Below are 15,807 nucleotides of genomic sequence, written 5' to 3'. Positions count from 1 at the left end.
GGGTGCAAGTGGGACGCAGCCAATTGACGTGTCTCTCACCTTGATGTTTCTCTGTCACTCTCCCTTCCTTCCACTCTCTCTAAAAATCAATTGAAAAATATCCTCAGGTGAGGATTAACAACAATAAAGTTAACACTAGTCACTCAGAACAATGTAGCTCAATGCCAGAGTAGCTTGTTTTCTCTAAGAAGGAAACTCAGTGGTTCCAAGGAGCCTTTTTCTATAGCCAAAAGAGCACATTTAGCCCTAGCTGGTTTGGCTTAGTGGACAGAGCGTTGGCCTGCGGACTGAAGGGTCCCCGGTTTGATTCTGGTCAAGGCCCCATGCCCCTGTTACAGGCTCGATTCCCAGGAGAGGGCATGTAGGAGGCAGTCGATCAGTGATTCTCATCATTGTTGCTTCCATCTCTTTCCCTCTCCTATCAATAAAAATATATTTTGAAAAAAGCACACTTAGAAAACTTTGATACCTTTTGTTCATCCTCTCTGATTCCTGTGAGTTTGTTACAGAGAGAGAGCGCCGAGTTGGATTATCCAGACAATGGCTTCCATGATTTTTCATGTTTGTGAAAATGTTGAAATGTACCAGATGGGAGTTTCATTACATGTGGTTTCTTAATATTGTCTGCATTTTTTGAATTGCAGAATCCGTGTAGGCATTTTGCCAGTGGCATGCAAATTGTGGTTCATGGACCACTAGGCTGCCTTGTGGATTCTTAACGGTGGTCTTCAGGGATGTTTCTGAGGCCAAGTTATAATGGGAAGGAGAAAGGGTGCTTCATGAAATCACATTATGCAATTTTCTCTTATGTGAGTGCCAGTTTCTCTTTACAGCAAGCATATTTGAAAATATTTTTATTTAGGGTTAACATAAAAAATGATAAAATTACTGGGGTGGTCAGGGCTATGTAGGGCTAGGGAAATGAGCAGGAAAAAGGAAGAAAGCAATACATTTTTAAAATTCTGGAATGTAAGGTCTTTTTTTTTTTCTTCTCACCCAAGGAGAAAGGAAGGAAGAGAGAGAGAGAGAGGGGGTAATAGAAACATGATTGGTTGCCTCCCATATACACCTCAACTAGGGTTTGAACCCTCAACCTTTTGGTGTATGGAATGATGCTCCAACCAGCTGAGCCACCTGGCCAGGGTATAAAGGTCTTTTTAATTAAAGTATTGTTGACATACAATATAATATCAGTTTCAGTTGTACAACATAGTGATTTGATTTTTATGTACCTTACAGAGTGATCATCACGAGCAGTCTCGTGACAGTCTGTCATCGTACAAAGTTACCGTGATATTATTGATTGTATTCCCTATCTCTGTTACATCCCTGTGACCTACAAGTTTGAATTATAAGTTTGTACCTCTCAATCCCCTTCATCTTTTTGCCCATCCTCCCATCACTCAACCCTCTGGCGTCAATCAGTTTGTACTCTGTATGAGTCTGTTTTGTTTGTTCCTTTGCTTAGTTTCTTAGAGTCCACATATAAGTGAAATGTTTGTCTTTCTCTGACTTATTTCACCTAGCATATACCCTCTAGGGCAGTGATGGCGCACCTTTTGAGCTCGGCGTGTCAGCATTTTGAAAACCCCTAACTTAACTCTGGTGCCGTGTCACATATAGAAATTTTTTGATATTTGCAACCATAGTAAAACAAAGACGTATATTTTTGATATTTATTTTATATATTTAAATGCCATTTAACAAAGAAAAATCAACCAAAAAAATGAGTTCGTGTGTCACCTCTGACATGAGTGTCATAGGTTTGCCATCACTGCTCTAGGTCCATACATGTTGTCACAAATGGCAAAATTCCATTTTTTTTCCTGTGGCTAAGTAATATTACATTACACACACACACACACACACACACACACACACACACACACATAAATATAGTCACATCGTCATTTAAAATATTTTCTTTGATTGCCCTGACCCAGCAAACCGTGACCTCCTGATTCATAGGTCAACGCTCAACCACTGAGCCACACCAGCTGTCTGTCACATCATCTCTATCCATTCATCTATGGATGGACACCTAGGTTGCTCCCATATCATGGCTGTGGTAAATAATGCTGCGGTGAACAAAGGAGTGTGCATATCTTTTCAAATTATGTTTTCATTTTCTTTAAATAAATGCCCCAGCTAAAATTGCTGAACTATATGGTAGCTCTATTTTTAATTTTTTTGTGGAACCGCCATACTATTTTCTATAGTGTCTGTGCCAATTTACAATTTCACCAACAGTTGTACAACACCAACAGTTCACATAGATTTCCTTTTTTCTACATCTTAACCATTGTTACTTGTCTTTTTGATGACAGCCATTCTGACAGGTGAGGTGATATCTCATTGTGGTTTTTCTTTGCATTTCCCTGATAATTAGTGAGGTTGAGCTTCTTTTCCTATGTCTGTTTGCCATCTGTATGTCTTTGGAGAAATGGCTATTCAGGTCTTCTGCCCATTCTTAATTGGATTATTTTTAATGCTGAATTTTATAAATTCTTTATATATTTGGATATCAACCACTTATCAGATATATCATTTGCAAGTACCTTTTCCCATTTGGTAGGTTGTCTTTTTGTTTTGTTTGCTTCACTCTCCAAAAGCTTTTTGGTTTAATGAATCCCATTTGCTTATTTTTTATTTTGTTGCCCTTGCCCGCCTGAAGAGACACATCCAAGAAGCTATTTTTTTTTTTAAATATATTTTATTGATTTTTTACAGAGAGGAAGGGAGAGAGATAGAGAGTCAGAAACATCGATGAGAGAGAAACATCGATCAGCTGCCTCCTGCACATCTCCTACTGGGGATGTGCCCGCAACCCAGGCACATGCCCCTGACCGGAATCGAACCTGGGACCTTTCAGTCCGCAGGCCGACGCTCTATCCACTGAGCCAAACCGGTTTCGGCCAAGAAGCTATTTTTTTTTTGAAGTTATTCTAAGTTTTTATTTTTAAGATCACATGTATAGGTATGTAATGGCTAATGTTTGTGAACCTCTTTTATCATTTAGTGGGAAATTAGAATTTGTTTTTGAAGTAATTCTCATCGCGGATGGAATCCTAGCAATCCAGTGTTGCTGGTTATTCTGGTTGTATTACTAACTTCCAGCAGGGTGTGCTGTTGCTCTGTTTTAATTCACAGAGTCAGGGAAAGTAGAACATCAGTGGTTAAATTTTCTGTTTTCTGTTGTGTAGGCTTCATTTCTTATAAATGGTAGTTAGTGTAATTCTGATCTAAGGTCAGCATCATAGCTGATTGGAAAGCTATTTGGAAGCTTCTTGTAACATTTATATATAAATACTTAGGTCTCTCACTTAGTTAGAAATTATCTCATTTGAGGTGGGTAAGCTCTTTTCTGCCTCAAATGGTAAGGACATTTTGTGCTGTTTAAACTGCAAAAAAAAGTTTTTTCCTAAATCTCGTTTACTTTGTTGAGGCACTAACTTTCATGACAGCAAATAAATGTGTCACAGAGTGAGTGGTGCCATAAAGTACAGTAATTTTTATGTCTATGTCGAATTGGTCTTGTGAGTTTTGAAGGGAAAAGTACAGAAAGAACCACTGCTGTTCTTTTGGAGATTTATTTGGGTCATTTATAAGCCACCATTAAAAACATGTGGTTCTCTTTGTTCATTTCAGTACCAGGAACTGAAATCTTCCGTTGAACTATTTTTGCTGAAGTATTGGTGATTTTGGAAGAATATTCATAAAACAATTTGAAATAATTTTTCTTTTCTTGACTCCTGGATGCTGTTTACCCAACTAGTTACTTTTAAAGGATATGCAATCAAACCCTTTAATTCAGTAAGCTGTGCTTATTTTAATGAAAGTTCATTAAACCTTTACAAAGAAGAAAAGAGACTCAGAAACCCACGTAAACAATTCCTCATTTTACTTGTATCCATCCCGAATTCAGAACTAGGTTTGTCTGAGCTTATTTTAGTTTTTGAAGATACAATTCTACTGGTTTGAAATACATAAATATTTTATTTCAATTGTGGTAATTCTTTCATCATTTCAGTTGATTGCTAAATTATAAACATTATTCAAAGTTTGTTGTGGGGAAGGAACTCCAGTTGTATTATACAAACTAAATGCTATACTTAAATTATCCTTTCCACTCTTAGGTTCAGGGAGATAGGCCTTTCTGTGTAAGCACAGTGTACCATAGCAGTCAGTGTGTTTGATTTTTGATGCCATGAACTTTGGAACAGTGAATTTAAATTATGGCTCTATCATAGTATATCAAGCACGATGAAATCCAGCTTTGTCGTGGTTGGTGTCTCCTAAATGGATTAAAAAAATATACCCAGAGGTTTCTATTGGAGCTAGTCTTTGAACTGTTACTCATGATTAATATAAGATAGTCATTTAAAACTAATAGAACCACCTCAGGTTTTATGAAGAATGTGGTGGGTGGTATAAGAGTCTGCTAAATCAGAATGTGGACACAAGTCAGAAGTACGTGGGAAAGACTTCTGAATTATAACCAAGTCCATGTATTTTTTTCTGCTTTGGAGGCAGAATCAATTTTAGAACCTTGCCAGACATTTGTGTGTAAATAAGGCAGTAACAGCAAATAGAAATGACAGCTAATATCAGAAAAGGAAAAGTTAGAAAGCATGGCATGTTGATGCCATTTAAATATGGTGGCAAAAAGCCCTCTGAATTTTAATAGCTTCTGTGAGGGCATTATAGGTATATGGTAGGAGGGTAGAGCGATTGCTGTTTATAGAGAAACCCCAAATAAGAAAAGCTTAATTTCTGTTCAGTGTCATGTTTTTTATTTATTTTTTTTAAAGAGGGATGGCTATAATTGTAGAAAAGTTTTCACCAAATGGTTAAAAATAAGAGCTTTAGTACTTTATTTAATCGCATGTTCGGTGAATGTTACTGGGCATCTGCTATGTGCCAGCCCCTGTTCTAGGCCCTGAGGTACAGCAGGCAACAAGGCAGATGAACGCCCTGCGCCTGTGGGCTTCAGTTATCTGGGAACCCATCATGTGGAGGACCTCCTTTTCTGACGATGCCAGATAAATGAGTCATTACCGTATTTGGGAAGTGCAAATAGAATTTGAAGTGTTCTAATTTGTTTCCACTTTAAGTGGAAATAGGAAATCATCTGAAGACATAATTATTTTGAGTGAAATAATTTCCAGTAGGTGCAAAAGTGAAATGAGAAGTCTGAATTTAGGCCTGCTATTAAATTTAATAGTATTTGAAATAGTATCTAAACTGCTGTGTTTAGGAAGTTTGGCTGAAAAGTAGATTTTGTCATGTTAGCTATAAAAATGGAAAGGCTTTCCTTAGAGGTGGAAACTAGGTCCAGAAGTAATACTTCTCCCTGTATTTTACTGGCACAGTCAACTTAGTCAAGAAATATTATGTAACATTGACTTCTTGGAAATAAAGTAACTTAAAGAACACAGATAACACATTTAAAATTCTTCTCAGTGTATTTGTAGAACTCTTTGAGGACCCCTGCCTTTACTGAATGGTTATGTTTCAGCAAAATTGGCTGCATAATGGATTCCATTTTCTCAGTGACTTCCATTATTATAAAGTCAGATGTTTCAGTACAGGAAAAATATTCCCTTAATACTTTAAATAGTGAGAACTTAGGGTAAGGGTTAAGTTGGTGGACAATTCTGGGTGGAGGACTATATGTTGTATATCAGCAGGCTTATGTTTATATTGCTTTGTGAGTGTGTGTGTGTGTTGTGGGGGGTTGGGGGGATGGGGAGTTGGGGGGATGCGGAGGGCGGGGAGGGAGGCAAAGTCTTCAGGAGAAAAGTTCTCAGAACTTTGGAATGCTCTGTTTCTGAAGTTCTGGTCTACTGTGACCCCTAAAGGCACTGGCAGATGTCTTGGTTGTTCCTAGCAAGAACTCTAGAGCTAGACCAGAGATCTCCTTGGTACATCTATGTTGCTTCTGCTATGCCTCAGGATTGGGTTGAGTTGGTTTCACACACTTTGTGTTTCATTTCCTAACTTGTGCAAATGTCAAGTGCTAGGCCACTTGATTGCTTTGTTGGTACATTCGTGTCCTGCAAAGGTGTTTAGTAGGTTTTGCCTTACTGCTTAGCTTGCTTTGCAGGAGTACAATCTGACAGTTGCTAACTCTGATAGATGTGACAATAATCACTTACTTGGACCTGCATCTCATCAATATAGAGAAGGTTTGTTGATAAAACTTAATGTTAAATAAGCTGTATAGAGATAAAAGAGCCACTCATGGACTCTTGTTTGCAAACATTTCGATGGTTGAACCACATCTTTACTACTATAAAATCATATTGCTGAATGATGGACTGGGAAGTGGAGCTGCAATTAACTCTGTATTTATTTTGGGTATCCTTAAACCTGCTTTTCCAGTGGTATAAAGTTATATTATGGGCCCCAAAGCAAGAGTTTCAGTGAGGGATGCTCTTAATGTTTCTGAACCTCACTGTTACAGACTTTAACTGAAGACAGTATTGGAGACCCAAGGATAATGTGTTTATTTTGGAATTACTTAAGCTTAGTAACCTTAACAAACTTAGTGAGTTTGAAAGTAACAATTACACTTTTATAAGTCCCATACAGCCTCCTTTTGTAATGACCCAAGGAAACACTTATGGTTCCACTGATTCATCTCCTGGGGACCATCAGTTTTCCATTGGTCTCTGGCCAGTCTTTTTTAGACAGTTTCTTTTCTATGCATTTAAAAATAACATTTGGGGTGCTTTTCTAAAAATAATACCAGTACTTTAAAGAGAAATTTAAAAAGAAATTTTAAAAATGAAGAAAAGAGACTACCATCTAGACATAATCACAAAATGACATCTTGGGAGTGTGTACTTTTATTTATGTGTGAGTACATATTTATAAGATTACATTTGACAGGAAAAAAGTTACTATACATAGCATCTGTGTGGATGAAAGGAGGAAGGTGTTTAAATTGGGATCATCATATATTACTTTGTTCACTGAATAGTATCCTATCTAATAAAGAGGGAATATGCAAATTGACTGCCACACCATCACAAAGATGGTGATGCCCACAGTGGAGGCGGGGTTTCCGTAACACAAGATGGCTGCACCCACAGTGGAGACTGATTTCCCGTAACGAGCAATCAGCAGGGACCTGAGGCTGCGCCCCCTGCCCGGTGGGGCCTGACGGGACCCCTTGGAGGATGTAGTAGTGCGCGAAGCAGCAGGCGGCTGGGGAGGGGCCTGGGCCGGGCTCCATAGCGCTCCGCTCCTGCTCATCCCGGCCCCACTGTGCTTGCTGCTGCCACCACCACTGCTGCTTGGTAGCGTTGCCACAGAGGCAGGATAGGCTCGCGCCACCACAGCAGCGCTTGCCAGCTGTGAACCCGGTGTCTGGTGCCCATCGGTCAGCTGAGCAGCACTCTTGCTGTGGGAGTGCACTGACCACCAGGGGGCAGTTTCTGCACTGAGCATCTGCCCCCCTGGTGGCCAGTGCACATCATAGCAACCAGTCGTTCAGTTGCTTAGGCATATATATATATATACTAGAGGCCTGGTGCACAAAAATTTGTGCACTCCGGAGGGGGGGGGAAGGGGGGGCCCCTCAGCCTGGTCTGTGCCCTCTTGCAGTCTGGCATCCCTCGGGAGATAAAACCCTACTGGCTTAGGCCTGCTCCCAGGTGGCAGAGGGCAGGCCCAATCCCTAGGTGCAGCCCCTGGTCGGGCTCAGAGCAGGGCTGATTGGGGAGTTGGGGCGCCGCCCCCTGTCATTCACAGAGCAGGGCGAATCGGGAGGTTACAATGCCACCCTCAGTCACGCTCATGGTAAGGCCGATTGGGGGGTTGGGGCACCGCCCCGTCACACTCAAGGCAGGGTCGATGGGGAGGTTGCGGCGCCACCCCCTGTCACGCACAAAGCAGGGCCAATCAGGGGGTTGGGGCGCTGCCCCCTGTCACACACAGAGCAGGGCCAATCAGGGGGGTTGGGGCTCCTTACCCTGTCACGCACTGAGCAGGGTCGATCAGGGGGTTGGGGAGCTCCCCCCTGTCACGCACAGAGCAGGGCCCATCAGGGGGTTGAGGAGCTCCCCCCTGTCACTCACAGAGTAGGGCCAATAGGGGAGTTGGGGCACCGCCCCCTGTCACACACAGAGCAGGGCAGATGAGGGGGTTGGGGCGCCGCCCTCTATTACCCACAGAGCAGGGCTGATAAGGGGGTTGGGGCGCCGCCACTCTCACACTCAGGGCAGGGCCGATGGGGAGGTTATGGCTCTACCCTGTCACACACACAGCAGGGCCCGTGAGGGGGGTGGGGGGTTGGGGCGCCGCCCCCTGTCACACACAGAGCCGCAGGGCGATCAGGGGGTTGGGGAGCTCCCCCGTATCAGGCACAGAGCAGGGCTGATCAGGAGGTTGGGGCGCCTTCCCCTGTCACGAACAGAGCAAGGGGGGGTTTGGGCGCTGCCCCCTGTCACGCTGATCCCGGTGCCGGGAGGCATATTACCCTTTTACTATATAGGATGAGGCCTGGTGCACGGGTGGGGGTCGGCTGGTTTGCCCTGAAGGGTGTCCTGGATCAGGGTGGGGGTCCCCACTGGGGTGCCTGGCCAGCCTGGGTGAGGGGATGATGGCTGTTTGCAGCTGGTCACACACCCTTCAGGGTGGGGGTCCCCACGGGGGTGCCTAGCCAGTCTGGGTGAGGGGCTGAGGGCTGTTTTCAGGCTGGCGGGTGACTGACGCTCCCAACCGCTCCTTTTGTTCTTTTTTCTTTTTATTCTGGGCCAGCTTTAGCTCTGAGGCTTGGCTCCAGCTCTGAGGCCTCAGCTGCTGAAAACAGGCATCTGGTTTGTTTGGGTTCTATAATCTCAAAACACTGTATCAACTCCAGCTCTGAGATCCCGGCTGCTGAAAGCTGGTTTCTGGGGTTTTGTTTAGCTTCTATATTTGTTACAATGTTTCAAACTGCAGGCTTAGAGGCTGGCAGCAGCAGGCGGGGAACGTTGCAGTCCTCTGTCACTGAAGCAAGCAAGCCTCATGTTAGTTTCAAGCTGCCTGGCTGCCGGCCGCCATCTTGGCTGGCAGTTAATTTGCATGTTGCCCTGATTAGCCAATGGGAAGGGTAGCGGCCGTATGCCAATTACCATGTTTCTCTTTTATTAGATAGGATATTAGTGGCCCGGTGCACAAATTTGTGCACATTAGGGAGTTAATTAGAGGAAATATTTTAATATTGCTGTTTTCCCTTTCTCTATAATATAAGTGTCAGAGATGAAAGAAAATTAGTAAAATGTATATGAAAATATCAATTGCCTTAAAGTGGGAGGCCCAGGCTACCTGGCTGGGACTCCACGATCAATCGCTGTGCAGAGGGAGGACCCACCCACCCGCCACAGCGCCACCGGCTGGGTGGTTTGGGCCTCCCTCTTTGGGGTAATCAATCGTATCGCCCCCAAACCCCCCCCCCCCCTCGATTGCCCCATAGAGGGTGGCCTGGACCTCCCTCTTTGGGGGTGATTGTGGGGCAATGGCAGCCCCCTGACCAATCGCATCGCACCCGCCTTGGCTGGCCTGGCGCCAGTGTGTGTCATAGCGAGGTCTTCCAGACAGTCGTTCTGCTGTTCGGTCGTTTGGTCGATTTGCATATTACACTTTAATTATTATAGATAGCTGTTATCTCCTTTTTGAAAATTGAATTTCACTCTTTTATTAATGGATATAATCAGCTTTAATTATATCAAGTGTCCTACTTTAAATTTGTAATGTTATAGTGAACTTTATTTTATTTAAGATTGTTAGAAATTTAGATCTGATACATATTTAAAGCATAAACTTCCTTCCATTGTAACTATATTTGGGAGGCTGGTCTGGTGACAGGTGAGCAATGTATTTAATCCTAGCTCCATACCAGGTTTGTTAGATGTTTGAAGAAGATTTTGAAGTGTATCTCTAAGTGCATAAAATGATTTAAAAACATTTTTTGAGAACTTTTGGTAAATCTGCTATAAATGCAGTGACCTAAATCATTTTTTGGGAGAACTTTTGGTAAATCAGCCATAAGATGCAGTGCAAGCTCCTTAAGCAAGGATTGTTTAAGGGCTTAGAAATGTGAATCTGATTACATCAGCGTCTGGTTCTTCCTGAGTCTTTCTTTTTAAACAAAAAGGTTTTATAATCTGTTGAACACTAGTGTTATGTTGAGGGCAGGGGAGTTGGGGCTGATTGAAGGTAGTCTGTCCCATGTATGCATTGGCTAGAAAAAGGCTCATGTTTTAGGTTAAGTTTTCCTCCTAAAGTGCATTGAATAGTCATAGGTTGAGCATATTATAAAATATATAGATGTCTTCTTTAACAATTTTTTTCAATTACATGTTACTATCAATATTTTGTACTAGTTTCAGTTGTACAGCATAGTGGTTAGTCACCATATACTTTACTTACAAAGTGTTCCCCCCAATATTTCCAGTACCCATCTGGCACCATACATAGTTGAGATTCAGTATATGTATTATTGACTATATTCCCCATGCTGTACTTTACATCCGCCTCACTGTTTTGTAACTTCCAATTTGTACTTCTGAATCTCTTTATTCCTTCACATTTTAATGATCAGATGGCAGATGTAAGATAACTAAGCTAAAATTGAATATTAAAAGCAGTATTATAGCCATAGCTGGTTTGGCTCAGTGGATAGAGTATCAGCCTGGAGGCTGAAGGGTCCCAGGTTTGATTCCAGTCAAGGGCACAGACCAGGGTTGCAGGCTCAATCCCCAGTAGAGGGCATGCAGGAGGCAGCCAATCAATGATTCTCTCAACATGGATGTTTCTATCTCTCTCCGTCTCCCTTCCTCTCTGAAATCAATAAAAATATATTTTTAAAAAAGCAGTATTCCACTTTTAAGATATTTTTAGTTACTACATATAGTTGCCTAAATTAAATTAATTTTCCCCCATACTTAAATATTTTTAGTATAATTTTCATATTTCCTTGGAATCTTTAGCACAATATTTTTTACGAGCGTTTAAAGAGAAGAAATATTTGATATGTTAATAGTTGAGAGTTTTCTTTTTACAGACACACACACACACACACACACACACACACACACACACACACACACACGAGGCCCAATGCATGAAATTTGTGCAAGAGTAGGCCTTCCTTCTCCCAGCTGCTGGCACCGGCTTCCCTGTGGCACCCCGGACCCAGGCTTCTCTCAGGCCGCTGGCAGGCACCCTGGGACCCAGGCTTCCCTTGCAGCCCTGGAAGGTCATCCAGTCTAATTAGCATATTACGCTTTTATTATTATAGATTTTTATTGATTTCAGAAAGGAAGGGAGAGGGAGAGAGAGATAGAAACCTCAGTGATGAGAGAGAATCATTGATCATATGCCTCCTGCATGCCCCACACTGGGGATGGAGCCAGCAACCCAGCATGTGCCCTTAACCAGAATCGAACCTGGGACCCTTCAGTCCACAGGTCAATGCTCTGTCCACTGAGCCAAACTGACTAGGGCTTTAGCATAATATTTGAGCCAAAAGACTTTCATAAAGCTCGGACTAAATTAAATATAATTGTTGATATTAAATGGAAGCTAGCAACTTTGCAGTTTTAAAATCTTTGGTAGTTTGGGAATAATAAATGACTCAACTGTGTGTGAGGTGGTAATTCCCAGATATGAGGTTCCAGTCATACTCAGTGTGCCTTCATGACTAGATAAACACTTGCTGAGCGTAAGTATTATGCTGTTATACCAGACTAGAGGCACGGTGCATGAAATTTCATGTACTGTGGCGGGGGGTGTGTGTGTGTGTGTGTGTCCCTCAGTCCTGCCTGCGCCCTCTTGCAGTCTGGGACCCTTCGCTCCTTGCTGCCATCCTGCAGTGGAGGTGGGAGAGGCTCCCACCACCGCTACTGCACTTGCCAGCAGTAGCTTTAGAATTTTGTTCAAATCTTTATTCTGTTAATTGTCCTTCTCCTGTTCTTTTGTGAGTTTATACATTTTTAATTCTTTCCCTTTAATTTTAGAATGGTCTGAGGAGGCATCTCACCTGTGCTCAATATACATATTTAATAGAAAACTATCATTTTTTCTTAATTTCATGGTGTTCTTTCACTTCTCAAAAATTAGAAAATTGTGTTGACAAATGTGATATTCTTTTTCCTTAATGGGTTATATGCCAAATTTAGGATTTTGACATTATTAAAAAATTTTATAGTTTGAGGAGTTATGTTCTGATCACAGCTATTAAAAATGTACATGTGTAATGTAGAAGTACATTTTTGAGCTATAGGTGGTGAAGATGAGTCATTGCCAGTTCTAAAGTCAATGCAGATTAATGATAGCAGAAGTTATTTTCAGAAGTAGAGATTACTGCGATTTTCCAGTAATTTTCATAGAATTTCCATACTATGAAATTCAAGCCTGCTTTGCCATTGAATCATGGGTGAAATTATTATAAATATGTTATTTAGGACTAATCTGTAAAATCCTTCAGGTGCAAGACAGATCCTTCTTAAGTCTAATTTTATGTTATGATAGCTGAAGTATAAGGAACTGTAGTGTGCTGCTGCTTTTAACCAGTACTGCCTCTGTAGTCCTGTTATTTAGCCTGCTTTTCTCATGTGTGCTGATGTGATCTCCCCTCAGATAAACAGGGGTCACATGACGACAGAAGCCAAGAGAGCTGCAAAGATGGAAAAGAAGATGAAAATTTTGCTTGGGGGTTACCAGTCTCGTGCTATGGGGCTCATGAAACAATTGAATGACTTATGGGACCAAATTGAGCAGGCTTACTTAGAGTTACGCACTTTTGAAGAACTCAAGAAACATGAAGATTCTGCGATTCCCCGGAGGCTAGAGGTAACATTATTGCCTGCAGCTTTGCTCAGAAAGAGCCACAGAGAATTGCCCAGGGCTTTCCTATTTTTATTTCTTTCCTGTGCAAGGAGCTGATACTGTCTTGCTTTTTCCAGTGAGAGCCTAAACTGTCTGACCTAGAATTGCCAGGGGTTGGATGGATAGAGCAGGCCAGTGGAAGATACAGAGGCTTTTCCTTCACTAATTTTCTGTTTTGTGTAAAGATACGTTATGAAATGGAATAAGTAACCTTGAGATTTTTCCCCTGAAACTGAATTGTATCCCATTCATATAGCTCTCCAAGGTACATTAAACTGATGTGGTTTTGATTGGTAATTTTGGGTGCTGGGAATATAGATACTCATTCCAAGTTGCTTTGGTCACATTTAACTTGATTTCCTCAGTGTACATGAGAGCCCCTGCCAAGATAAAGTGCATTGGTGGGTATCAATAGGATAGTAATGGCTTGTTTATTTGAGATAGAAGCAGAGACTTTACAAAATGATGGTAGTCATATGACTAATCAAAGAATGGCCTTATTTGTGTATTAGCAGTAGTTGTGTTATAGCTAAAGTAGCCCCTATTTTTGTTTCTCTTTGGGCAATGCTTGCCTCTTAAGAATCAGGACTGAACTCAGCTGTTTGTAGGATGATAAAGTACCATAGATCTTTTTAATTTTCATTACTTACGTATGAAATAATTATTTAATATCTGTCTCTTCAAGTGTCTAAAAGAAGATGTACAGCGACAACAGGAAAGAGAAAAGGAGCTTCAGCAAAGATATGCTGATTTGTTGCTGGAGAAAGAATCTTTAAAGTCCAAAATGTGAAGCACAGTGTGTATTCTGTCACAAGATGAACTAATGGCTGGTTTTCGTACTCTGGAAGGCTGAAACTGATGTTTATCTTCATTGACAAATTTGCCTATAATCTGTGGTCTTTTGATTGTTTATTTTAAACGATATTGATCTAACACATTCTGTGTATAAAGCCTTTCACTCCACAGGACATTTTAGGGTTTAAATTATGACAATCATTCTTTTATCAGTGTCACATTTGAAAATTTTTTTTTCTTCAGTTTTGGCCTTTATTTTAAAAGCCTGATTTTTAAGTGCTGCCTATGAGTATACTCTTGAATAAAAACAAAACCTAAAAAATTGAGAATGTAGCCTTTTGTTTGTAGTAACTGGATACTTAAAAGTGCCCACAAACCAGCAAATATGTGCTCTGTATCATATTTAATGAGTAACTCTGGGATAATCAAATGGTGAACTAGCATCTTAACTTAAATCCTGAATAGGCAATCCTTTTGTGGCTTTGTTCGTTTTTACTGTTTTACCATAGAATGATCATTTGTCTGTACACTGACAAGATAGATTAACTTTTTAATACCTCTTCTTTTTTCTCAATATAATTTTAGGCTTGATGTCTTCTCTGCCCAGCTACTTACATGTGTAGTTTATGGATTAGGGCTCAAAAGATTTCTTGACCTGTTATTTTCTTGTACATATTTTTTGACAAAGGCATTTTAAAGATTAATTTCAACAAGGCTAGTAAACTTTAATTATTAAAGCTCTGTGTTTATCTTAAGTCAGTCAGACAAATGTAGAATTTGGGGACTGGATGGGTAGAAGTGAGAAGATTTAACTTTATAATAATGCATAGGAAATCATTTAGGACAGTAGCTGGCTGTAAGTTTCAGTATAGGTCAGAAATGTGTTGAACTCACCAAAAAAATTTGCCTAATCTTAGAATATTAGGGCTTAAAAGGGAGGGAGGGATACGTTCATTCATGAGATATTTATTGTCAGAGTCCTGGGGAATAGAACAATTAATAAAATAGGCATACTTCCTGTTTTGTGGCACTTACAGCTTATTTGACAATGACAGACAACTAAAATTTAAATGTTTACTGAGTGACTCTTACGTACCAGGAACTTTAAAGTGTTGAACAGTTATTAAGACACAGTTCTTGCTGTTTGGAGGCGGCATTGTGGGGGAGATAATAAATATTCAGGGGAAAGTATCAGATCATGAACTTTAGATTCCATAGAGGGAATTAACAGAGTGATGAGAAATAGCGACTGGTGTCTGCTCTGGGTGGGATGATCGAAGAGCTCTAGGGAAGAACAGTTAAGGTAGGACATGACTACATCTTAGAAGGAGCCATCCCGTGAGATTCAAGTAGAGCTCAAGGCCAACAAAGTGAAGAGTGAGCACAAAGGTGTGTTTGAGGAACAGAAAGTCAGTATGGCCACTGTCCGGATGGCATTTGTAAAAGGCCTGGTGTATAGGGCCATATTTATAAGGCCGTAGGAAGGAATTTGGGTCTTATTCTAACTATGATGGGAAACTTTCCTTCTAAGAAAAGGAATGACATGGTCAGATTTGTTTTTGGAATATCCTGTGGCCCTACTGTGTGATCTCTCCCCAGGTTGAAAATAAGGAATCCAGTTAGTTCAGGAGCCTGGTGCAGTAGTAGTCCAGACACACAGGAGCAACTCAGACTAGGATATAAGCAGTCCTGAGGGAGGCATGGAAAGATCTGAACAGCAATAGTTCTGGCCAAGTCATAAATTTATATTTCCTTGGTATCTACTTAATTCTAGTCCTTTCCCCAGTAATTTTGCCTGGGTTTTCTAGGAATTACTTTCATAGCTATGACTGATGATGTTCTTCTAATAATTTTATTTAGTTTGTATTGCATGTTTCGTTGGTTGAATTGTTTAGAACAACATAAAATAATGACTATAATGGTATTTGTTTTGTTTTCTGACTTCAATGGGAACATCCATAGCAGTGTTTTACCTTTAGGTTTGCTGTTTTTAGTCAGATATTCTTCATCTAGAAAGGAAATTTCCCTCTATTTTTAGTTTTTAAAGAATTTAAATTAGGTATGGCTCAGGAATTTGGTCAAATATGCTTTTTGGGTACCTATTAACATAATTATATAATTATTAAATTTGAT

The 15,807-nt window shown here is 40.9% G+C and overlaps 1 protein-coding gene across 6 annotated transcripts in view; it reads left to right on the top strand.

Annotated features, from left to right (window-relative positions):
• Positions 1 to 14,000, top strand: part of CDC5L (cell division cycle 5 like) — a 48,299-nt gene extending 34,299 nt beyond the window's left edge. For all 6 annotated transcript variants that reach the window (XM_036316906.1, XM_036316903.1, XM_036316902.1 and 3 more), the window contains 2 exons: positions 12,631 to 12,843; positions 13,565 to 14,000. In XM_036316906.1, the coding sequence (XP_036172799.1) occupies positions 12,631 to 12,843; positions 13,565 to 13,669 (318 nt within the window). In that variant the 3' untranslated portion in view covers positions 13,670 to 14,000. The remainder of the gene's footprint in view (positions 1 to 12,630; positions 12,844 to 13,564) is intronic.
• The last annotated feature ends 1,807 nt before the right edge of the window (positions 14,001 to 15,807 follow it).

This window comes from Myotis myotis, unplaced genomic scaffold (genome assembly GCF_014108235.1).
Source record: "Myotis myotis isolate mMyoMyo1 unplaced genomic scaffold, mMyoMyo1.p scaffold_m19_p_7, whole genome shotgun sequence".
In the NCBI taxonomy this organism is placed as follows: Eukaryota; Metazoa; Chordata; class Mammalia; order Chiroptera; family Vespertilionidae; genus Myotis; species Myotis myotis.
Note: the sequence above shows the minus strand (reverse complement) of the source record. Positions and strands in the feature narration are given on the sequence as shown.